The 25,966-nt window shown below is 41.1% G+C and overlaps 1 protein-coding gene across 1 annotated transcript in view; it reads left to right on the top strand.

The window, feature by feature from the left end:
- Positions 1–1,015: 1,015 nt before the first annotated feature.
- The window catches only part of VAPA (VAMP associated protein A), a 30,438-nt gene continuing 5,487 nt past the window's right edge, over positions 1,016–25,966 (top strand). The window contains exons 1-4 of the mRNA XM_040549993.1: positions 1,016–1,348; positions 18,833–18,985; positions 24,094–24,197; positions 25,872–25,952. Of these exons, the coding sequence (XP_040405927.1) occupies positions 1,273–1,348; positions 18,833–18,985; positions 24,094–24,197; positions 25,872–25,952 (414 nt within the window). The 5' untranslated portion in view covers positions 1,016–1,272. The remainder of the gene's footprint in view (positions 1,349–18,832; positions 18,986–24,093; positions 24,198–25,871; positions 25,953–25,966) is intronic.

Raw genomic sequence — 25,966 nt, 5'->3', positions numbered from 1 at the left:
GGTAGAGTTATTCACCAAGGACATGATGTGATCCATAACTCATACTGTGGTGAGCTGGTTTCACAAGTAAAGCACTCCAGTCATTTTGATTTATTTACTATTGGGACATATTTATCAAACAGGCTTTTATGTCCCCAAACGTGTTCTTAGCATACCTACACCAGATTGCAAGAGAAGAAAAATAAATGTGTTAATCCTTCTGACTTCATTTCCATCACCTGTACTCCAACCTTGCACGAATGCAAGCTTAATTACATATCTTAGGGACAGATTTTTCTGAAGTTACATGTAGGGGTAGGAATCATCAAGTTTCAGATGGATTTGGCTGTCAGTTTTTTTTTTTTTTTTTTTTTTTTTGTCACTGCTGTATTCAAATACCCGAGCATGTGGCATCTGCTTGAAAATACAGTATTAATGAAAAGACCTATGGTGAAAACGGTACCTGACAAAAAGGGCAAGGAAGACGGCAAAAATCCCTTGTTCCATGAGCTCAGTGTCTCTCGCCGTAGGGTCCCTATTAATATCCCTAAGCCTTCAAGACAATGTCTTTCAACCAAAGACAGCATTCCTGCTTTATAGTAGATTTTGGCAACGTCCTGGGCTAGGTGTTGGCAGCGTTAAAGGCAAACCTCTTCACCTCGGGGCAGGGGCCTCCCAGGGTGCTGGAGCCACCCTGGTGCCAGCCAGCAGTGATCCTGCGGTGGGGATCAGGAGTTAGCTTTGAAGCCCACCCGTGAAGAGCCCAGAATCAAGTCAAAGCCACCACCAACCCCGGGGATTTCCAGACTTTCTGCCCAATTTGCCCATCCCTCATTTCCAAATGGAACCATCCATGCCCAAAACGATTTTCCCACCATCTCCATTTGGAGAACGGGGCTTCCCCCCAAAAAGACTACAACCCCCAGCATGCACCGCGGCACCCCCCCCTCCCTCCGCACGGCATGCTGGGACTTGCAGTCCCTCCGGCCGCTCTGCAACGAACCCGAAGCTGTCAGTGGGGGGGCGGGGAGAGAAGGAGCGGCCGGGCGCATGCGCGCAGCGGCCCCGCCGCCTCCGCCGCCGTCGCCCTCGTGCCGTTGCGCCGGGAGGGCGGCGAGCGGCTGCTGGGGCTGCGCAGCGCCCGGAGCCCCCGCCAGGGAGCGGCGCCGCCGCCCGGCCTCCTCGTGCCCCGCCGCTGCTGCTGCCGCCGCCGCTCCTCCTCCTCCTCCTCCTCGCCCTCGCCCTCCTCCTCCCCCCGCCCCCCCCCTCCTCCCGCCGTAGCGAGCGAGCGAGATGGCGGCCGCCGGGGCTGTGGCGAAGCACGAGCAGATCCTGGTGCTCGATCCGCCCACCGACCTCAAATTCAAAGGTGAGGGGCGGCCGGGCGGCACGGCGCGGCACGGCACCGGGGGGAGCGAGCCCAGCCCAGCCCAGCCCAGCCGGCGGGGGCGTCCCGCTCCGCTCCGTCTCGCCGCCGCTGCGAGCCCCCGGGACGCGGTGCCGGGCTCGGCCGGGTCCCGCGGGGAGGGGAGGGGGAAGGGAAGGGAGCGGCGCGGGGGGGGGGTGGTGGGGGGAGGGCCGGGCCGGGGGGCGCCGCCGCCGAGCCGGCGAACGGGCCCGGCCGCCGCCATCTTGCGATCCCGCCGCGGCTCCAGCGCGTCCTCGGCCCCGGCAGCGCCGCGGCACGGCCCGGGCGGGCACCGCGCCCGTGTCACCGGGAGGGGGTCGGGGCCGGGGCCGGGGCTCGGCCCGGCCCGGTGAGGAGGGGACCGGCCCCGCTGTCACCGCGCCCCGGGCTCCCGCTGTCGGTGCCCGGGCGGGCTGCGGACCCGTCGGGGTGCAGCCCGGTGCCGCTCAGGGGCCATTTTGCGGCGTGGCGCCGCGGGGTGAGGTCCCCGGCCTCCCCCCTGCCGAGGCTGGGCGCTGCGGGAAGGGAAGGGAAGGGGGGAGGCGTGCCTGCCGCAAGTTTGTGGTGTCAGGTACCGCCTGCCAGCCCCCCGGCACGACATGCTGCTGTCGGGATAGGTGCCGGTTAGTGCTGTTACCCCGGGGGGGTGGTTTATCCCCCCTCCTAATAAACCACGTAGCTGTGAAAAGGCAGGCTGAGCGATCCTCGAGACGTGTATGTATGAGCAAGGCCAACGTACCAGAATAAGTACTTTCCACTGTTATAAACACTGTTCTCCGTTTATTTTTTATACTCGAGGAAAATCTCAGGGAAGGCTTCGGTTTTAGAATCAGTGATCTAAGGTTTTTCTCAAACCTGTCAGTGTTACCAGAACTTGCGCCTCAAATTTTGTGATTAGTGTCAGCACACGTACTTGCATAATCCCGTGTTTCTGTTTTATGTTCTGTTTTTAGTAGGCTCATTTTTCATTGTTGCAGGGGGACCGAGCAGAATTTATGATGCAAAAATCTTTAAATGGGCAAGAACAAGGTTATGTCTATGTTAGAGACGAGCACTGTATTTCCCCAAAATACCTTTGGCTGGCCTGGCTTTTTAGAAATAAAACTCAAGTCTGGTGTATCAAAGGGATTTTTAACAAGCTGTACTTGTTTTATCGGTCCATCAAATCAATTAAAACCCAAATTCTGTTGGATCACACACCTTAATTTCTTGATAGCTTCCATTTTTAAATTGCACATTCATGGATACAGCCAACACCGTAGCGGGAACTTATTTTTTTCACTCGTGTTGTTAAAATGCTGCCAGGTCTGCACTCAAATTTCAATACACTGCATTCTTCTTGCAAGAACAGGTTGGAGGAAAATGCCTTTTTTTTTTTTTTTTTTAGCTACTGCATCTGATTTGAAGCTTGCAAACATTGAGTTGTCTTCAAGCTGGAAGCAAGCTGTGTTTATGTGATATGGAACTGCTGGTTACAAGGAACACAGAATAAATACTAGATTTAGAAATTGTCAATAGGAAGCCGTTGTTGATCAGTAATCTTTACTGTGCTGTGTGTTCAGGTATTTAGAGTGCAAAATGTGTATTCTTTAGGCATAAACTTTGGTTTCAGGCTAGTGCATATAATTAGGAAAATTTCTGTAGAGCAGACTAAGCAAAACCAAAATCTGAAGCATAATGAGACTGCAGTCTTAATATACCATGGAAAACACTCTCTTAGTGTGTTATTGCCTCAATGCTCTATAGAAAGAGATGCCTATTAAAAGAGCATTGAGTGCTTTCTCAGTCAATATTTGCTAACTGCTTATTGTTCTGAGGTGTGCAAAAAGGCTTGTATGCCACAAACAGTAATTCAGTCCTGAAGTGGTGTTGCATCGAGGAGTGCAATATTGGCAGAAGGGAATTCCGAGTATTATCTTTTAAAAATAATTGGTTACTAAGAGAGTGTATGACTCAATAACTGTAACTTAATCGTAAGTGTAGGAAAATCATATAACCTTGGTTTAAAAAAAAAAAAAGTTTTTTTCAATGTAGCTGGTTATTCAAAGTTATCTTACTGGGAAAATTATTATTATCCATTATTATTATTATTGTCCTACTACCATTGATGTATGTGTAGCAGAGATCCAGTTTAAGTCTAAACATCTGAACAGAACAAATAGTTCTGCGGGTTTTCTTGCCTCAGAGTGTGGCTCGTAATGAATTTGCTGACCTTTAGGCTAGCAGTAAAACGTGTTAGTATGCTTTTATGCAAACAGTGACTTAAATTAAAAAGTAGGTAGGACTTACCGTAAGGAGCTCTCATCCAGGTTTAAAATTCATCACTGTCTGATGAAACTCTTCTTGGTTGCTTATTATTATTTTTTAAACCACTTGACTCAACCAGCAAAAATAAGGGCTATAATGCCTCTCTGCTGAATTTTATTCCACACAATCGGGAGGGAGTCTGAAAAAACGTATCCCGTGGTGGTTAACACATTATGTATTTCCCTTGGTGACTGAAAGATTAGAATCCTGTTTTTCTAGTACCTTGCATTCCTAGATGTGTCAGCCATCAATAGCGTTTTGGAGTCATGGGTGTGATGCCTTCTGCGTCTATGATAGTTGGGTTTCTTTGGGTTGTGGAACCATCAGGCATACCGTTGGAGAATCACAAAACAAATGAGTTTCAGAGTGTTGTACAAATGTGGCAAGGGAGAAATTGTTCTTAAAAGGTATGAGACTAAGGCAGTAGATAAGCTACACGATAATGCTTTCAGAGTCTCTGAGAGCACCGAGAATTTGACTCGTGGTTCTTGTCTAGTGGTCTTCAGCCATATTAATCCTGTAGGCTTTTTTTCTTCTGTATTTTAATCTGATGTATTTTGTTTAGCTTTTCAAACCTGAAGCTATTTGGATCTGTCTGGGACCAGAGAGCAAGAATTGAAACATGAGTCAATTAAAAGGAGCTAGTTTGGAAGGTGGCACATCTTCTGTCTCTTACTAGGGTCTGTTCACATGACTTGTGCAGACATAATCATCTGCAGCCTTAGTTTAGTGAAGATTATGGTAATTTGGAATTGTTTCCTTGTGAGTAAATCCACTTTTTAAAAAGGTACTTTATAGTTGTGTAGTGAAGTAGCAGCACTTGAAATTTTCAATTCAAATCTTTCTAGCATTGTTATGGAAACTCAGTTGGTCTTCCTTAAACCAAAGAAGTCAATTTTGCATTTGCGAGTAACTTGTATTTAAGTTGGTCTTGGATGGTGGTCCTTTTTCGAAAAACATTTTCCAAATCTTTACGTCAGTCATAAGATACGCTTTTGTAACATCTAATTGAAAATCAACACTAGTTGATTTGATGAGCCTTGGAAGATCAGTAGGCAGCATTCAGAATTTGTATTTCACGTGCTTCAGAGGTGCCCGACTAGCAGTCGTATCAGATGTTACAAAAATGTGTGGGTATTCTGACTTGATATCCTTTATTGAAGTTCCTGCTTACAAGTGTGGGAAATCCAGTTTTGCTACCTTTGTAAAGGTCTCAAAATAGAGGCACGCTTTTCCATTTCTTTTTTATTTTATTGAGGTTAGGAATAAGTCAGCAAGTAAGCAGCCCAAGATCAAATTTTGTGAATGTTAGTGCGCAATAAATGTTCACTTTTGTGGTTTGAGTTACTGGAAGAGGTAGAACATGATATTTCACTTCTTGATTATTAATCTGATTGATACTCTAAGATTGTTAGTTTATTAAAATCATCTATCAGCTGGTATACGTTCAAACAACTCTTTCCAGGTAGGGCAGACGGCACCTTACTTAGACAGCTCATTCTGAAATGCGGATTTCCGTGACCTTTTAAATCATACAAAAATACTGCTGTGGATTATTTTATAATCATTACACTGCTTTTGGTAACGGTGAAAGCCATGGGGTGTGTGTTGCTGCAAATCGAGAAGGTGGAATTTAAAGGTAAAAATAGCTCAATGTTAAATCTATCCCCGGCCCTCAAGATCTGTTGCCAGAATTGGCCCAGGATGCCTTTGGTGTAGGCCCGGTTTGAACTCCTCAAATGTGATCTCACTGCCTTATTTGTGTGGGTCTTGACCAGACCAAGAACGCACAAATTCACTTTATTCGAAGTACCAGTAAATTTGTTAAGTCCCAGCTTTCTAAGATCGGTTAAAAAACAAAACCCAAAGGTGATTGGGATGTCACTTTTGTGGTATCTTCCTTCATTCTAGAACATTTTTGGAACTGAACAGGGAGAAAGCAGAGAGGATAAAGTGGCTGTAACTGATCACTAGCACAGTTGTGACGTTCCGATGCTTTGAAATGATTCCGTTTAACGTAGTATTTTTTCTGGATGAGTATTGTATAGTGACAAAGATGGAACATCCCATAAAACGATATAGTATTCAACAAGTGGTCTTTGCCTCTTTTTCTTTTAAATCCAAAAAGAGACCCTGAAATTGTTCAGTCTCGTGTTTCTATCCATTGTTTCCTGGCTCACATGCAATATTTGCTAGTATTTTATTATTATTATTTTATGATAAGTATTAATGAAACTTGTGACGCAAAATGATTAGTGGGAATGCGTTGAGAGAAACGAAGAAAACTTTTTTCTTTATTGCACAATTTATTGCTTATGAGCAGGCAATGTGTTAATACTTAGGTTTCTACCACAGCGTCAGACCACGTTTAAAACTGACTAATGAACAGGGTCTGTGTTGGGCTGTGAAGTCACGTGCGTTGTAGGTATTAGATAAAATTCAGTAGTGGATTTTTTTTCCTGTGATGAAAGAAGATGACAGCAGTATGGATTTGGATGTTTTGTCCCTTTCCCTTCAGTTCATAGGACTTAGCATTGCATCTTCAGTAAACTGAGAAACACTGCCCAAAGCTGACCACCTTGTACTTCTAGTGCGCTCATCAGTATAAAAGCTTCCCCTTTATATTGTAATTAGGATGAAGTGCCTACTCCTCCTGCTTGTTGACAGCCTAAGCAAAGTGTTCTAGATCCCTACACTATATCATAATATTATATAAAAAAATGTATCTCGTGCAAAGTTGTACCATTGCTTAAGGCCAAATCAAGGAGCAGAACCTCACTGTGAACAGGAGGAGCAGATTTATGCATCAGTTAATAGGGCCGAATATTTAGTGCACTGGCTTTCTGCCGTGGTGGTGTAAATTGTTCCTGCTTTGTCTTGGCTGTGGTTTGTGAGTGTGTTGTCCTTTCTGACCAAGTGTGTCTTTGGGAGAGGTTTGTTAACCAGACCTTTGCGAACATCGGTCATTAAAGGGTTATTATGCTCTTGGCTTACAAGCCATAAATTTGAGTTGGAAAAAGACTGCTGGAGAGAATTTACTATGTGTGGAGTGGAAAAAAGAAATAAATCACTGAATAATTAGATAAGTGTTACATTTCCCAGTGTGAAAGTTGTCAAATTGCAAGGCTTTTACTGTCAGATGAGCCAAGTAAATATATATAAGCTAATTGCTTTAAAATCAAACAAAAAAATCAGCAAAATTACTGTAATAGGGTCATTTCTGATGTGGTATTGTTGAAAATAGAAATGCAGAAACGCAGGTTAGAATTTCAGTAACTTTGTTTTCCTTACTGCAGTGAGACTTTATCTGATGCATAATCATCTTGGCCCCTTCGGCTTGCTCCTTTTGGTGTGCAGTTGAATAGTGTAGTTATTGCATTGCATTGTAAATTATTGGGTAGCGTAGGTGTAGACCTGATAGCTCAGGTACTTTGCTAAAGGTTACCCTGGTGTAGGACTTCAGGTGTTTGCTTTTTAAGTAATATGAAGAAGGAAGAAAAGAGAAATAATTGCCTGAATTTTAAAATACAGTCACATCAGGATTTTCCCTCCTGTTTCTCAGAGTGTGCTCTCACTTGGAGTAACGTTCAATTTGACACTTCAGTGCTTGACTAGATCTGACCTAAATTCCATGCAAAACCTTGGAGGAAAGAATAATTAAAGACACGAGGGTAAATGGAACATGGAATAAAATGCAGCATGGGCGTCCTGGGTAGCGTGTGCCAGTCTGGTCTGAGAGCTGCTTCCCACTCTGTGCCTCTCCTTTGAGCTCTTCTGTGTGCCCCTGCTCCCCAAACAAAATCTGCTCTTACCCTGGGGCTTGCTGGATGGCATTAGGTTATTTGATACAGAGGTGTCTGTGGAGCTAATAATTAAGTTGCAGGTAAAGAAGCATAGTGGTAAAGCTTAAGATGGGGAAGGAGCAAGCTGTAAAATGAACTGCAGCACAGCCGTCGGCCTGCTGGAGGCTTAATAAAGACACTTCCAAAGGGTGGCCCAGTGTCGTGTTTGAACTTGGCTCAGTGTCTTCTTTAAAGGCCTTGGTATGTGTGGGGCTGTGCTGGCGGAGCTCCCTGGTGATGCAAAGGTAGGAGATGTGATGAATGGAAAAAAAAAAAAGTGTGCGTTTGGTGTGTGCTAGTGACAGAACTGCTGTTTGATTGTTTCTCTTGGGAGTGATGAACGAGTAAGACTAGAGACCGGTACTTAGTCATAGGCTTGTCATGAGTGTGACAAGTCACGAAAAAGGGCAGATATGAGACTGTAGTTGAGTTGTGAGGGAAGCATTAATGTCGTGGTGCATGGCGTTGATAAAGCTTTATCTGAATACATCCCTGGCAGCAGCCCGTCAGAGAGAGTAAACCCAAGTGGGAATGGGGCAAAGGAAAAGTTACTAACAGATGAAGCAGAGTAGCATGGTTTGTTTGCATTAGCAAGATGAAGACTGCAAGGGGGTCTGATCGCTGTCTATAAATATATCAGAAGAGGTAGGCACTGGGGAAAAGAGAAGCTATGCAGGTGGAAGGGTAGGATTGGTACAAAACCGAATTGGCGTTGAGTGGCTATGAGTGTGTTTAGATCAGTAGAAACCACTTGAATTTCAAATCTGAATCATGGCAATCTGAACCAACTTTCTAAAAGGAATTGCGGGCAAAAATACCTCCAACTCGTTTTCAATTCATCGGATACCGTCTCACAAAATGATTTGTTTCTCCTGGGCTTTAGAAAGCTTCTACGAGGTCATGAGGTTACAGCGTTCCTAAAAGCTTGGTAGGACTGTGGTGGTACTTCGTGGCACACTTCACCTAGAGGCCGGTATGCCGTCTTACGTTCCAAGGCATTAGAAAAGCTCGACAGAGATGTGCAGGGTTGGATAGTGTTCAAAGGTTTTTTTATTTGTTAGAAGGGATGTTCATAAAATTAAGTCGTGTGCATAGGAGTTAGTGCTCCATATGCAAAGGAAACTTAGTAGTTAGAATTCATAGGAGTGTGATGTTAATTTAGTATGGCCGCTAAGTGTAATAGAGCAAAAATAAAAATTTTTAGGGTTTTATTTTGGACACGTGCGAGACATCGTTTCACTTCCACGTTGGGGCTCGGGTGAGAGCTCTCGCTGCTCGTGTGGAAGTGAGCTGCCCGGTCCTGCAGCGGGGTTGTGTCAGCTCAGCGTGATGCTGTGACGGGAAGATAGTGAGGGAATGGGGTGTGCGATCTTGTCAGGCGAGGGGGTTGTCACCACGTCCAACTGAAAGCAGATGTTTGTTTCGTGAGTAACTGTAGGGTATGGTGAACTTGGCTTCCAGAGAGATGAGACGTTGGAGGCCTGGACTCTGTGCTTCTGGGGAATGAAAGGTCACCCTGAAATTGGAGTGAGCTGTTCACATCTTTGGGAGGTGGCCCAGCACTAGCTGCATCTGTATGCTGAACGTTTTAATGCCTTGTATGTAAGCCCGTGTAGGCAGGTCCCTCTGTCGTGTGCCTGTTTTGTGAGGCTGGATGCTGTTTGTGCTAAATTTATTTATTAAAATTACTCAGTTGTGCTGTTTGGTTATTACCTGCAAGGAAGCTGAGGAAAACCAGGAGGGTTTTGGTGTTCTGTTGTATGTTTCAGGCTGGCTTCTGATGTCCAGTTCTTTGAGCACACTGCTTTTGGTCAAGCCTTCAAGGAAATCAGCCTTGCCACAGCATACTGCGTGCCATTGCAGCTGTCAGCTGAGATAATTACACATGTTCTGATTGCTGCTGTGTGGTTTGAAGTGTGTCTTGAATGTTGTGATTCAGATCAGACAGGTGTATCCAACTGGAGGTCGGATAGTTGAGCTGCTGTATGCTTGAATATTTTAAGCAGCAGATCTGGGTGTTTCAGCATCCCCAAAAGCTTTTGTAAGCTATAGCAGGTTAAAATACAAAGAAAGTTCAAAAGAAGAAAGGGGACAGTTACTTGTTTATCTAGCTCTGTTCAAATGCGCTAGTATTCTTTGAAATCGAAGAGGCTCTGTAATTATCACATTCATTAGTTATCTTGCCTCATCCAAGTAAAGAGAACAGTTGCTCCAGCAGGAAGGGTTTATGAGACAGCCCTTACTGAGCCGGATTGCTTGTACATATTACTAGTTGTTTCAGGACTTTAAGCATCATTTGCTGTTTTAAGTGTTCGTATTTATCAGTAGTAAAATATTTCTGCTGCTTTTGTTGTTTCAACAGAGAACGCTTTGGGATGAATAATGCTTTATTGCTAGATTCTTAAGACTTTTCCTAGTAGAATTACGAGCTACCAGTTTTAGTATGCTTAGTGTGTCTTTGGCAAGAACAACAGTACAAGCAAATAGAGCTAAATTGCAAGTAGGGAATTCACAATAACCTGGAGGTTAAGTTGAAGTAGGAAGCTTGCCTTTGACACTAGTAACATGACATTTATTCGATAATGGTACTCTTTCAATAGGAAAAATATCAAGTGCAGACATGACTGCTAGGTTTTAAAGCTTAAACTAAACACGAGCGTTAATATCTTTGGATGAAGTTACTCCGTGTTACGTCATGTTATTAGTAGTGTTGTTGAGTCTAAAGAAACCTTTGTCCATGTTTACCTTTAAGTGCAGGACAATCTCCTTTTAGCCTGTATTTTTTCCATTATATGAAGTAGATAATGTTCTGTTTACCAGAATTCATGATAGTCATCTGTGGCTGCACTTTACCCTTGAGATAGATGCTCATTGTGTTTTTACTGTGTTTTTTGGCCACTAACAGCACATCAGGAACAATCTGGGGTGAACGTGAAATTTTGATCCAGGAGGAAAATACAAGGAGAAAGAATGTTTGTTTTGCCTAGTTCGAAATGCTGCTGTATTGTGTTCTTGTCTTTTCTCTGTCAGAATGGCCGGCAACAGATTTCAATTCCCATTTCTCTTCCACCAGCCCCCAGTGAAAGCATGAATGTCAGCATCGGTACAAGCACCTCTAGTAGGCTGTATAGCCTTATATATGCTCTACTTGCCACTTTGACAGAGGAATACAAGCCCTTTTAGGATTAAATATGAGCATTGTCTCAGCATTTTTTTTTTTGAAGAAGAAAAAATCTTGACAGATAAACCATCAGTGTGTTGGTGTGAGGAGCACAGATAAAATCTGATGTTACCCCATGATGAACAGTGCTAGCCTGGAATCAGCCTGCTGGGGCTATGGATTTTGAGGCTTGTCAGCTTTCTTATAAAGATTTTTTTTTGCATTGTGGTATTTATGTGCAGATTGATGATAAAATTAAGAGTTATTTATCAAGTGCCAGGGTTAGCATAAGAAGAGAGAGATTCTGTATTTTTGCTCTGATATATGGATATATACCTGAGAGCACTGACTATTTGTAGATATTAGTAATCTTGCAACTTCATCCACTGATTATTCCTGATCGTTCAGAGTTATAATGTTGAAGTATTAATTCATGAAACCTAAGCTATTATGCTTTGTAGAGCATGAATAAATTTAACACAGGTGATTTATTAGAGTTAGAATTTTTCTTCCAGCTGAGTTTATAGGATATTTGAATGATCGTGTTTTTGGTATTTCAAGGGGAAAAGGAATGATGTTCCTTGAAAATGACTGTTACGGATTCTTTTTAGGTTGTTTTCACAAAGATTTGAATATTAATTGCTTAGAAGTAGTTTATGGAAAGAAACATTTTTTTCTTTTATTTTTTTATGCCAGCTCTTTCACCTATGCTTTTTTCAGAACTATGAAATCCCATTTGAAGCAATCAAGTGCTTTGTTTATATTTTAAGTGTGCTTGTCTGACAATCAAGGTAGTTTGAATCACTACTGGACACTGGTCTTTCATTTTTAGACATTTCGTCTTCATTTTTTTCAATATTGACCTTTGTTTGCCAGTAAAATGCATGTTTCAGCTTAATGTTGGCAATTTACTTTTTTTTTTTGCTTTTACTTCTCCTTATATCTTTAAAAATAAACATGCTTCTGTAGTAGAACCTGAAATAGAAATGTTTCTGGGCGTTTTAAAAATAATTGGATAAACTTACGAGGATAAATCTGGAGGTGATCAAGGCAGCAGTATTCTTGGTGCAGTGAAACAAAGCTGAAAGCTGGACTGTATGAAAACTAGAATGAGCTGTCATCTCCAAGTCCTTTGTGAAATAACTCTTATTTTTAACTTACTACAATCAGTATTCATATTTTTGAAGACAATTGACATGTATCACGATGGCTATTTCAACTGGTTTAAAAAGAAAACAGAAACACCTTAATATGTAATGCCCTTGATGTCTACTGGTGCATTGCACATGATATTAGTGCATTGTGGGTTGGACATCACTGAGCATCTGTCCAGCCCGTTCTTGTAACAGAGCTTTTTTTGTTGTTCTGGTGCAACTCCTTTTTAAAATGACAGCAAATCTTTGGAAATACTTCTGTTTATGGTACTTATCCCAGATGCAGGAGAAACGTTTACTGATCATTTTGTAAATTCCTTAATATTCCTGGATCACCTCCTAGCTCAAGAGGAATCCATCCCAGCAGATAGGAAATCAGGTAAAAATGCACAGAGGCCCATGTGGATGAACAAGGTGCTCCTGGCCAAACTCACATGCAAAAAGAAAGCTTACAGAGGGTAGAAGCAAAGGATGGGTGACCTGGGAGGAATACAGAGTTGTTGTCGAAGCATGCAGGGATTAGGTTAGGAAGGCTTAAGCCCAAATGGAATTGAGTCTGGCCAGGAATGTCAAGGATGACAAGAAGGGCTTCTGTAAATACATCGCTGACAAAAGGAAATGTGTGCCTACCGCTGAAGGAGATGCGGGACCTGGTTACACAGGACATGTAAGAGGCTGTGTACTTAACACCTTCTTTGCCTCAGTCTTCGTTACCAAGAGTCAGCCTTCAGGAATCCCAGGTCCCAGAGACCAGGGAGATCTGGAGCAAAGGATCAGGTCAGGCAATACTTAGGCAAACTAATGGGATGCACCCAGGGGTGCCAGGGAGCTGGCAGATGTCACTGTGAGGCCGCTCTTTGTAATCATTAATCAACCTGCTGACTGGGAGAAGTGCCTGGAGACTGGAGGAAAGCAAGTTTCACTGCCATCTTCAGAAAGAAGGGCAAGAAGGAGTTCCCAGGGAACTACAGGCTGGTCAGCTACGCCTGGATTCCTGGGAAGGTAGGTGATGGAACAGCTCACCCTGGAAAGCATTTCCAGGCATGTGAAGGGCAAGAAAGTAAGTCATCAGGAGTAGTCAGCGTGGGTTCACCAAGGGGAAGTCATGCTTGACCAACTTGGTAAGCTCCGATGATGAAGTGGCTGGTCTGGTAGAGGAGGGGAGAGCAGTGGATATTGTCTGCCTGGACTTCATTAAGGCTTTTGACACTGCCTCCCTTAAGATCCTCACAGAGAAGCTGTTTGTGTATGGGGCTGGATGAGCTGACAGTGAGGTGGGTAAAAAAAAAAAAAAAAGTGGCTGGGTCCAGAACGTAGTGGTCAGTCGCACAAAGTGTAGTTGGAGATGTGTAACTGTGGGCTGGCAGGAACTTTGTGAAGTTCAGAAAGGGGAAGTGCAACGTTATACAGCTTCACAGGAGTGGAGCTGGGGGTCCTGGTGGACACCCAAGTTGAATGTGAGTCTGCAGTGTGCCCGTGCCACAGGGAAGGCTAGGGGTGTCCTGGGCTGCTTTGGGCAAAGCATTGCCAGCAGGTGGAGGGAGGTGATTCTTCCTGTCTCCTCAGACTGGTGAGGCCATGCCTGGGTGCTGGGTCCAGCTCTGCCCCCCCCCAGTACAATACAGACATGGCCGCACTGGATAGAGTCCGGTGAAGAGCCGTGAAGATGATGAAGGGACTGGAGCACCTCTCCTGTGAGGAAAGTCTGAGAGCTGGGGCCATTTAGCCTGGAGAAAGGAAGGCTCGGGGGTCTTATCACAAGCTGTCTGGGCATGATGCCGGGCGTCTGGCTCTCTGACCCTGCTTGAGCAGGGGGCCTGGACCAGGTCACCTCCAGTGACCTTCCAGCCTCAGCCATTCTGTAGTTCTCTGATTCCTGATGATGGACATGAAAAGCAGTTAAATCTTGTCCCAATTAAGAAAGAAAAATATTACATTGTAAGAATGTTGATTACATTCCATTAACTTTTTTTTTCTTCTAATTCTAGCAGAATGAGTTGATGGAGATCTTACTCTGTTTCTGTCACGTCTACCATAAGTCAGTTAACCTTTTCTTCACCAGATTTGTCGTGCTGGCTTTATAACATTACTTCTAGTTTTTATCCTGATGACTTTAACTTCTTTTTCAGGCATTAGTACTCAAATTGTCAAGTGCAGTAAATGATTTTTCTTTGCCTGCCCAACTTGACTTTATTGTGTGCTGGACAAAAACTGTCCTGCCTCAGTACATTTGGGTGAAGGTACCTTGAAGTCTTTTGTATAGATTGAGTGCTTCCAGAATTTGGAAAGCGAGGAAGAAACAGCATCCCACTTTGAGGTTGTCATCCAAATAATTTTTGAAGTTAACGCTGCAACTCACACTTTTTTAGAAGTTTGTAATCTTTTTGCTTGTGTGCTTCCTTATGTATACTTGTATTTTTTTTTGATATGGTTGAATACATTACTTTAATGTGCCAGTTTACAGCTTAAATAAACTTCAGTTCTCAGCATGAAATGGAGTGCCTTTGGCAGTCAGCTTAGATATTTAGCTTTTTATAACAGTTACAGTTCGGTGTCTTAAAGAGAAGAACATACTTATATTTAAGCTGTTTCATGTAAACTGCTGTTCAGGTTTTTTTAAATAAACGTGCTTATTTTTGTACAAGCTGCTGTAATTTTATACAATGGCAAATTGTTACCTAACTTTAGGCAGAGGTGATGCTCTGTAACAGGGTCTCTGTATACGTTAATGCTAGCTGTTCTAATTTTGAATGGCTCATCTAACAACCAAACCTGTCCCCTTCCAAAAATTCTTTCAGTTCATTTGTGCTGTACTATTAATGAGTAGATACTGGCTGTGATCTCAGATCTTCCCCGTGGGTACTGTGGACTGAGGAGGCTCCTCTCAGCTCTTCCTTCCCACTCTAGAAAGGCATATTCATGTCACCATTTTTCCTTGGTGTTTGACCTTCCCAGGCAGGAGTAGGGTGACTTGGTGCTCAGAACATGGAGACGTGAATTTGAAGAGAAAATACGACAACATTGATCCCGAAAGATCTTTGTACAGACCCTACCTGTCCAGTAACATCGTCATTTGGCTTTACTGCAGTGTAAGAGGCTGGGTTGTGGCAAACCAGGGAACTTGGGACGGCATTTCAGCAGTGGGAGCTGGCTCTGCAGAATCTGTGTCATTTCCTCCTGCTTGCTAGTTGCTGTAGTCCAAGGTACGTGGTTGCCAGAGGCAACCCCGGCATTAATCTCGTGGTGGCTGCACAGGAGGATTGCTGGAGGAGAAATGCAGCGCATCGTGGTTTTGGAGATCTCGAGTTTCTCCAAGTGCGATTAGGCAGGTGGCTGTCATTCCTTTCTAGGGCTGCTGTAAGTCAAAAAGACAGGAAAAATCTTGGCGTGGATCATCACTGCGCTTTTCAAAACAGTCAGAATTATCTGGCACTTTCACAGTTTTTCTTCTAGAAAGATGCTGTAGTTGGTGTCTTGACTCCATGCTGCTAAACAGATTTCTGAACTCCCAGTCCCCTTCAAAAGAGCTCTGCCTCCCAGGAGTTGTTAGATTGAAATCACAGGTTTAAAAAGCAATGATCTCTTGTCAATGTACATCACAGTTACATCGGTATATATACATCACAGGTAATTCAGTGTACCTTGAGGATTTTATTAGTTAAATTACCACAGCTTCTGGAAACCCTAGTTGCAGATCCAAAAGTCCATGGCCTTAAGTTGCACAAATCGAAGATAAAGGATAGCCAGTTTCCAATGGGAATTGGGCAAAAGACAGTAGGTGACTACTCATGAGGTATTTTTGTGTGCTGGGGGCAGTTACATGAGCTCATTGGAGGTTTAAGTCCTTAAATAAAACCAACCCAGCTTTAGACTGGGTGTCATGAGTGGCTAGTGAGATCCTTTTCTGAGTGTGTAATACTGTCGTAATGAATCTGTGTTTTTTGAGATGAAGCTGGCATGCTCTTGTCCATCTCGGTGGGTGTCCAAAATGTCTGTATGCACCTTAGCCTTTGTGTTCTTTTCCATGGCTCCTTCAGATGCAGTCTGTGTGGTATGGCCCAGAGTGTTTCCCACTCCTGGTTCTTCTCCCCCTACTCCTCTAGTTTTTCTCAAGGAAATTTTATGATTCAAGATTTTGTGCTCAGGCTGTTAGTGCCAGCTAGTCTTTTATTTCCCCACCCTTTCAAGGGTAGGGGTATGTATGTTTGTGTGAATGGAAACTCCAGAATCCCCTTCTGCTGCTTCACTTTTTTTTTTTAAGGACACGTTATTCTAATTTAGAACATGCTCCTCCTCACAATGCTAATAGTTTTTTTTTTCTCTGAATTACTGTCCTTGTGTCAGAAAAGTCTCTGCCTGCCTACCCATGCTCAAGATCAGTGCTGTCACTGAACTACCAAAATAGCTGGGCACTGCAGGACCCAATAACATTTAGTGTTATTTTCCTTTTCTTTTCCCTTTGCACACCAGTTTGCTGGGAGCTATTTATTAATTCTGATGGTTGTGAGTCTCGAGAGGTTTTGTACAGCTTTTTACCTTTCAAGCTTTTGGAAAGCAGGTGAAAGGTAAGGCTGCCCAAAGGGTGCTCAAGGCTTTGAGAAAAGATTTCAGTCCACTCTGGAAGAAATGTCTGGTGCTGAAAAATGTTCCTGAGATCAAGGCTGTTTTTTGGGAAGTACTGGGGAAATGCAGAGGAGGTCACTACGTTTATGTACCTGGAGAACAAAAGCAGACTTTTTTTCATCTGCGGTGTTGGAACTGCCAGGAAGTATTAGAATAATTCTAACAATGCTTTGACTCCTATCTTGCCATTATTATGCAGGCTTTGAGAAGGGGGCCTTTCATGTCTTGGAACATCTTTTATTTTTAAGTTTAAAAAAGTTTATCTCGAGTTCCTAAATTCACTGTTTCTGTGTCTCGAGATAGGCTATTTGAGCTTCTTCACTTGGTGACTCTGCCTTTCAAAATGAGCCTCTGAGCTGAGCCTTTTTTTCTTAGATACAAATTTTCTTCTAACAGTGGTTGAGAAGATTGCACAGCAGAGCACCTCAGGTTGTCTAAAGTTGCAATTACAGACAAACAAAAACAAAAGGGGAAAAAAAGACTGAAAGCCAAATTCAAGGTTTCCTATGCTGCTGGGCACTGCAAAGGCACTGCCTAGGTGGCTATAAGTAAAACACAGAATTAAGTTCTTAAAGATGCTTGTGTGGTTCAAAAAATAAACGTTCAGTCTTTTCTGAGCGTATCAGCAGCCTCAGATTTAAAGGGTTATTCAGATACCTGATTTTAGTTCGGCTTGTGGTGTGGGTTATGGGAGCTATTTTTAGGTTGAACTCTCTAAGTAAATGCAACTGGATCCTGCAAGAGCCGACAAGGGACAAGTGGCAGGAAACTTTGAAGTAGTTTTGTAAATCTTCCGCATGGGACCCATGCCAAGTTTCAGTGGATTAAGAGGATGATTACCTTCCTCTACCTTATAAAGCCAGATCGGAAATGACATTTTCAGACGAGTAGTACCAGTTCCTATTTTCTCACCAAAAAAGTCCTGTTGAATTTAAACCAGCTCACACGCGTTTTCACCTCCATCTGACTGTTCTTGTTCTCAGTAATCCCAGTTCATCCTCTGTTGATTTGTATTTCATTGTTTCAAGTCAAGGCTGTGTTCAGCACTCTCTCAACATCAAGGATTTGGGCTGAAAGAGGGTTACAGAAATCAAGACATTGGTCAGATAGTGAGCCCTCTGGTGTAATAACATGCTTGCTAGTGATAGTGCCGTTTGCTTCCGAGGAGTCCTGGAGACGTTATTCCACAGAGGTCTCGGAAGAGAACTGACTTTCTGACTTCCTTTAGCTTATGCAAGTGGTGGGTTTGTTGTACCTTACTGCTCAGGTCGTGTATATTTTTAACCCTGTATAATCTAAAGTTTGCTCTCTTTCTTTTTTAAATGGAAAAGCAGTTGTCGTGATTTCAATAATGGTGAAAAGCATTTTGCAGTAATTTGGTTTGTTATGTCTAGAGAAAAATAGGCTTCTTTAAAATTCATGTACACGTGAAATATTATTGAATAAACTTCATGTTCATATGCAGTTCCATTTTCTAAGTGCGTTCTTTTTGTGCCTGTGCATTCTTGCTTTCAAATGACAAAAAGGAGATTAACACTCTGTGAACCGTTCTTGCTGTTACGTGTGACATCACTTGGAGGTGATCTCTTCTGGAAGAAGAGCTTTTACAGCTTGACATTGAAATTATGCCTCTGTTGTCCAATCCAGCCTTAGAGTCAATTCCTATCTTGATGGTTTAACACAGGCACAGTTTAGAGAATATACTGCATTAGATAGGTGAATACGGCAACTGAAGTTTCTTTTTGGTGGATAAGTTGGAATATATGCATAAACAGAGTATCATCTTCCCTGCCTGTTTTGAATTTGAAAGATGAGGTTAATGTTTCTGTCAAGGCTGTAGGACCTCAAAGCCCACCGTAAGTTGAAATCTCAAGAGCAGTTAGTATATTTCATTATCACAGTGTTTCCTTTCTTTAATAAACACTGGTAAGAGTTCCAAAGTACATATTGCTTCTATTCCTAGACAAAAATCCAGCAAAACTTACTTTCACATAAGATCATTACCCACTGGTTACGTGCGGTGTTACAAAAGCTTTAGTAAAATTAGCGTAATGACGTCTGTGTTTAAGATGTAAAAATGTCTGTATCTATATATGTATATATGAACTTGCACCAGCAGCTTGAATATGTCATACTACTTAAGACTTATTTGTTCATTGCGTTAATGTATATTGTTATAGCTAAGATGATAGAACATGCTTTGCACGTAATGGTATATGTGCTTAACAGATGTATGATTTAAACTGCTTGTTGCCATTAAATTATATTTTAAGAGTAATTTGTACTGTATAAACAGCCTTGTCTTCCACAGATATGAGGGTATTTACAATGAAAACAACTTCTTTCCTTTTTTTTTCAGGTCCCTTTACAGACGTAGTAACTACAAATCTTAAGCTACGAAATCCATCAGATAGGAAAGTATGCTTCAAAGTGAAGACCACAGCGCCTCGTCGATACTGTGTGAGGCCAAACAGTGGAATTATTGACCCAGGATCATCTGTAATTGTTTCAGGTAAAAGCAGATATACATGGTTGTAAGTTATATATTTTAAGGCATGAAAAACCTCTATACAGAAATACTTACCTGTCGTTCGTCATATTTACCTGCAGCTATTGCTGTGTTAAGGAGGAAGGAAAGTTGGAAATGGGCAGTGACATTAACAGTACCTTCAGACCACTGTATTCATGTTCGTATCTTGAAGTGGGACATAGCTTTGCTGCTCTGATGTGTTTAAAGTTCAACATTTAACAGTTCATTGCGTTTAAAAAAACAAATCGATTCACAACCATGGAATAGTTGTTTGGAATAGTACTGGTCCCTGTTGTCTGAACTCTGTTGTTTCATAATTTGTTATAATAGAAGAGTTATGAGTGTGTTAAGTAGCACATGCTAAGTGGTAATCCTTCAATTGCTTTTAAGGATATTTTCTGTTACTTTAGGTGGAGCTGTTTGTAGCCCTTAGGTTTGAAAAATCTATCATGTTTCACTCTAGAGACACTTCTTAATCTGTTTTTGGAATGTGGATTAAAAAGGATCCTTAATGCTCAGCAGTGTGAGCCTTGAAGCCACACAGTATTTCCACCCTCATGAAACTCCGTCTAGGTTTGGCTTACGTACTTCATGCTGACAATCAACAGAATTTTGATAGCTGGATATATAATAGTCTAATCCTATACTGGACAGTACTGTGTCAAAAAGAGCAGGTGTTAGGAATGATGGGAGTAGACATTCTCAGGAAAACGGGAAAAGAATAGGTATTGGTCTTCTGACATGGTAAATGATTTTGGTAGGTCGTTCTCACAATCATTTTGAGTTAAGAATCTTCTGAATAAGGGAATTCTCAAACCTATGACTGTAAGAGGAGAAACGCTTACTTCTCTGTGGAATCATCATATTTCCCAGCATGGATGTGGTCTCATAGGTTGTAGAGATCAAAGGTAATACAGTCATAAGCTCCTAGATCTCCTAAGTCTAAAAAGCTGATTCTTGTAGTACCCCTGAAAAGCTATAGCAAAGCAAAGGGAAACAAGGAGCAATCCTCAGAGCTTTTCATATTCATACCCTCACACCTTTTGGGAAGTTTAAAAGAGTTTGGGGAACTAGCTTTAGGTGGTACGTTCAAAAGCTGCAAGAACTAACTCAGGAAAACTTCAAATTTGATGGATTAAAAACTTAGAGTAACTTTCCTTTTAGGAGAGACACCAGTTTTCTAATCTGATATGACCTGTAGAATGTGACCTTTTAAAACTACAGTATTGCTTGCCAGGGACAGTTCAGCATCTTGTGGATGAAAGATCATTTTATTGAGATAATTGTTTAGAGATTCCTGTAGTCAGAAGCTTACTTTTTCCTCTTCAACATTGACTCACAGACATTTGTCTTAACTATGTATCAGAGTATCAAAGCTGGGTGATTTTCCACTTTGCATCCACAGTGGCTCTTCGTTACTGCTTTTTCTGTGTTAATGGAATCTCTTGCAGTTTTTCAGCTGCAGTGACTCCAAGATGTAGATGTGTCGTTACAGATGCTTTTCAGAATTAAATTTTCTTCCCCAAATTGTTGTTGTTGGGCATATAATTTCTTTTGAGTTACTTGGTAAGCCAAGTACGCAGTTACTTTTTCTGTTGACCCACTTTGTTATCTCATGTATCTCTCTACTGAATGTTTTCAGTGCTGACTCATTGTTCATATCATTAAAAATAGATTTCTCTCACATTGTTGTGCAGAGGGAAATCAATGTAGGATACCATGGCTGAAACTCTGTTCAGAACTAAATGTTGACAGTATTAACTGCCTTTAGTCCATATAATGCATCAGATAATTCAGGGTCAGGGGAGTGTTAAAACTCATTATTAGAGATGTGATTTAACAGACGTTTTAAGGAAGTCCATGGGCATTTTGTGTATCGTCCAATTGTGAATCAGAATGTAACATTTTTCAACCGTGTTTATATATTTTTTCCAAAAATACTGATTTGGTAGGACCTCTTTTTCTTTACTGTTCACTTGGATGGCTTTCCCTTCACCTTGATGACCTAAATTAATTACTTATTTTCGTATCACCTATACTAATTGCTTGCTGGTGATTTTTCTTTCCAGAATATAGAATGTTATTTTTCTTTCTTTGCAACTGTTACTGTTACTTGTTACTGTTCTTCATTCTGGGTTTCAGGACCTTCTTAAGATTTATGTTGTGGAGATAAAGCCCTCCTGTGTAGAAAATTTAGGCTTACTAACAAGAGTCTTGCTTTCATAACTGTTTGCAATGCTCCTAGAATTGATAATGTGGACAGCTCGTGGATTCCGAGAATACGCTGAAAACAGCGGCTTCATATATTCATGGAGTTTTCCATGTTTACTTAAAGCTTGAGTATCTCTTTAAATTCATTGATCTTTTTCTCTGCTGCTTTTCAATTCAACCAAATTTTCAGCTGTTACGTAGTAGTCAAAGAACATCAAGTTATTTAACTAGTTACCCAAGTTCTCAGATGATGGAAAGCTGGTTTTGCTGTCTTTCAAGCTATTCCATCTGTTCCCTTGGCGTAGGGAAACTAAAGTACTTCATTCTTTCTGTGGTCTGTTGATAGAACAATTCTTAGAGAGAAATTGCTGTAGCATCCATGTTTGGAAGAAGCCTTTAGTTAGATCATTTATATTCTGGACCTAAGTGAGGCCAATGATTAAAGAAACCTGACTCCAAAGCCGTTGCAAGTAGGATCGTTTGAAAGCATGTCAAATATTGCAGTTCCTATATGCGCTTTATTTGTGAAATGTATCTGATTCAAATTGCTAGATAGAATGCTAGATTATTTAATTATCATTTGATTATACTGTATGCAGCATTAAAGGAGGAAAAACATTAGATAACTATTCTGCAGCAAACATCTGCAACGTGTGACTAGTATATAAGGCCTAAAATTAGGTTGCAGTATAATTAAATTTAGTAGTAACTTTTTCGTAAGTACCGGTGAATTTGGAGAGGCCAAGTTAATCATTCTGATACTGTACTTACTATTTTATAAACTAATGCAGTTCAGTTCTATTGTGAAGAACTTGCACTGTGTGAAAGCAAGGATGTTGAACTATACGTCCAATGAAGATTCAGAATTGAGGAAAATAAATCTGAATTGTTGGACATTGTAAAAGTATTGAAGTCTACAGACTGAACTTTTTTAGAATTATATGGGAAGCACATTCAGAGTGTACAGTGTGTTTTCCTAGTTAAGTAAATATTTCTACTTTAGTTTCTTCATTGCTGTAAAATAGGTGACTGTACAGATTACTGTTGATAGGACTCCATAAATGTAATTCATGTTTTTATTCATTACCTGTAATTACTTAAGTTTCTCTTTTAATTTTATATAAAGATGCACTAAAGTGGAATCCACTTTCTGTGGGAGACAAGTCAAATAATTTATCTCTACAGTTTACTCTGCTCCTCGTTCTCTGGTAGTGTTGCACGTGTGTACACGTGTGTATGTGTGTATATAACTTTTGTTATCCGGGACTCCCATCAGGAGTGAGTCAACTAATTGTCTCCAGGATGAAATGTGAGCAAGGAGGCTAAAGTGCCGGTTTGTTTCACGGTCTATTCCATGGATGTAGAATGGAGGTAGACTCTGCTGGTTATATATCCTGTCTATTTCAGTTAGTTCTCCAACACTGCTATTATCAAACCTTGCCTATTCAGATATTTCTGCAAATCCTTGTACTATGCCCTCGGATGTGCCAGTATATCCTGTCGTGCTTTACTCTCCTGGTCTGTATTATAGATATTCTTTTCAGTCACTTTGAACTAAAGAAACCACACACAAAATAATGATACCAGAGTGACCTGACAACCACTCTGGGCTGTTTTTTAAACAACAGCAACAACAAAAAAACCCACCTCAACCTCCTGATGGCTTTATACAGTTTGGATGGATGAAGGTACTGTGCTTCTGTAATTGAAGTGTTCTTTTAAAAATATTGTAGTGTTGTAGTAATAATGGAGATAATGAATACCGTTAGCGATGTAATTTATTTTTCCAATTTATGTACACTTCAAAATAATAACTTTGAAAACATGAGTTACGCTTCTTGACCAGCTGAATGATCAAATTTGGAAAGCTAAGAGTACAGTAAAAAGACTTGTCATTCAGAAACTGTCTCATCACAAAAATACCCTCTACTGCTTGCATATTCTAGTTCTGGTACTTGTAGCACGAACTACGTTGTGTCAAAAACATCTGGTTTCATCTGGTTTCATCTGGTATTTAATTTTAATGTGGTATTTAATTTAATCTGGTTTCATTTGGTATTTAATTTTAATGTGTCACTTAAAACTGTCTTTACAGAAAACATGATTTTGAATCCCATCCCTCTTTCTCCACTCGTAAAATGTAGTGGAGGACCAAAACTTTCTGTTGAATTCAAATCCATACCTGGATTTCGGAGTACTTTTGAGCAAACATTAGCTGTTAGGCTGGACTTAAGTTTAAGAATGTCAAAACCTGAATAAAATGTGTTATGTAGTTACTCCGTAAGTAATCACTATAAATCTTACAAGAGCTGAATTTGAAAGTGTTCTAACAACGCATTATTACTAATAATGCATTATTAAAGCCCCAGGCAGCTTTACCTCCTATAGTAATTGTGGTTTGAGTGAAGTATTTTAGTAGTTTTGCTCCCAGCTTAGATTAATATGCCTTTAGAAGTCAGTTGAGCTTGCCCTACTGGTGGTCTGTCTAATGTAAGTTTTTTTTTTCCCCTGAGTAAATGTCATAATGTATACCATCGTTCTTTTATGTTTGTATTCACTTAATCACAAAATGTATCTATTCCAAAGAAAAGTCAAGATATGTTTGTTCTTACTTGTGTATTAAATGTCTTCTAGCTATAGTAATTACAGAAGTAATCTTCTAAGCTAGCTAGACTCTGAAAAACTTAAGGTTTTTAACAGTTGTAAGATGTTTCCTTTCACTACTTGCTACAGTGTACATCTGCACTATTTTCAACACCACCTTCAGGTTTTAACTTTCAGTGTCTGTTCACTGAGAAGCCAACCGAAAGCATATGGCATGTTTATTACAGTGATTAGCTGGAGGATCACAGATTTTTTTTTTTAATTCTTTTGAACAGTAATGCTGCAACCTTTTGACTATGACCCAAACGAGAAGAGTAAACACAAGTTTATGGTACAAACGATCTATGCACCACCAAATATTTCAGATATGGAGGCAGTGGTAAGTAAAACTGGGGTAGAATAACTGTTGTAGTTTTTATTTGCTTATTTATTTAAAAATTCAGTCTTAAGTGAATCACGTTTTTAAAATTATTTTTTTTTCGAGAAGTTCTGGATTTTCTCTGAACAAATGTCTTCTGTAAGTGGTTCAGGGTTTTTAATATTAAATACAAGCTCAGTTCTTGGAACTTGTCTAGTGGACTGATTGCATAGAAGTAGTACTGTGTCAAAGCTAAAGTCAGTTCAGTGTTAAAGCATGGTCATGTTGTATGCGATAAGCAGTTCATTGGAATTGAGTAAACAGGTTGTATATGAGGGAATCAAGAGTATATGGAAGCAGCAAGCCTGAAGCTGAATGAAATAGACCCATTTGGTCTAAAAAGTGTTTATGCAAAAAGTTGAATGGTATTCTAAGGAGTAGAAACATTTGCAAGACTACACTGTGTCTCTCTAGGAGATACCAAGTGGCTAAACACAGCACAAATGATAGATTTGTTTTATTTTTTTAATAGAACACATTGTAGATTCAATTCTCGGGATGGACTGGTCTGACGAAAGATCCAGGAAGAAGAGATTTAGATTTGTGCATGTTAGTTCAGAAGTAAGGACACCTTTCTCTGACATTATAAGCAATTGGAAGAGAAATCTTCAGTCAGAACATGCCCTTCAGGGTATACATGGGTTCCCACAATCATTTTTATTAGGGTCCGGGGAATGATGCGCAGTCTTCTGTCTCTGGAAACTGTTCTAAGGACCCCCGAGTTCACATGGTTCAGTGTTCACTCAAGGCAGAGGAGGGGAAGCAAAATATGGATAAAAGGTTTCATAAATCACTGAAATTCACTAGACCTCTGAAGGCTTAGGCTCTCTCCCCTTATATGTGAAGGCAAAGATTATTATGGCATCTCTTTCCACTGGATACAGTGGAAAAAATGTTGTTAAGCTTTTGAGATGTGTAGCTACAAAGATAACATCTTTCTTCCTTGTTGGTCTGGTTTACTTTTTCTTGATATGCTCTGATAGCTCTTGGTTATGTGTGGTAAGTGAAGCGTAACTATTTGGGGAGGATATAAAAATCCACTTTAGAAATACATTTGAAATAACCGCTTTCTTGGTTGTTAAAGTATAGAATACTGAGAAACAAATCTTGCAGAAAATCAGTAATTGTAGTTACAAGTTACTGCACAATTATAGCCACTGGAGAAAAAAACAAAAGGAATTTACTCTGGAGCTAAGTATAGAATCAATAAAAGGTGTCTTTCATTCTTTTGTTTAAAATTGGTGCTTCTGAAATAGGACATAGGAGAACATTTACCAAGCAGTGGTAGGGCCTTGTTCTTAGGCCAACTCAGATGGTACTTTTGTTCCTGATTGTGTTAAGGAAACCACTCTGCTGTCCCACCTGTTGTGCCCTACAAATCTGTGGATCCATCCTGGCATTCAGTTCACTTGATTCCATTTCCAGACTTAACTTTAACCATTTCTACCTTTTCTTACTTATGTAGTAATCTAAAGTGGACAGAACTGTTGTTCAAAACCAAGTCTGAAAATTGCAGCTAGGGCAAGAACGGCATTCAGCTTCGTAGGAGCTATAGGGAAGTTCTAAGAGCAAGGTTATGAACTATTCGTATCTTTGCACGACCGGCTCATTAAATAACTATATTAATTGTTTTAGTGGAAAGAAGCAAAGCCCGATGAGCTAATGGACTCCAAATTGAGATGTGTGTTTGAAATGCCCAACGAAAATGATAAACTGGTAAGTAAGAAAAG

Source organism: Cygnus olor, chromosome 2, assembly GCF_009769625.2.
Source record: "Cygnus olor isolate bCygOlo1 chromosome 2, bCygOlo1.pri.v2, whole genome shotgun sequence".
NCBI lineage: Eukaryota > Metazoa > Chordata > Aves > Anseriformes > Anatidae > Cygnus > Cygnus olor.
This window is presented reverse-complemented; position numbering and strand designations above follow the sequence as displayed.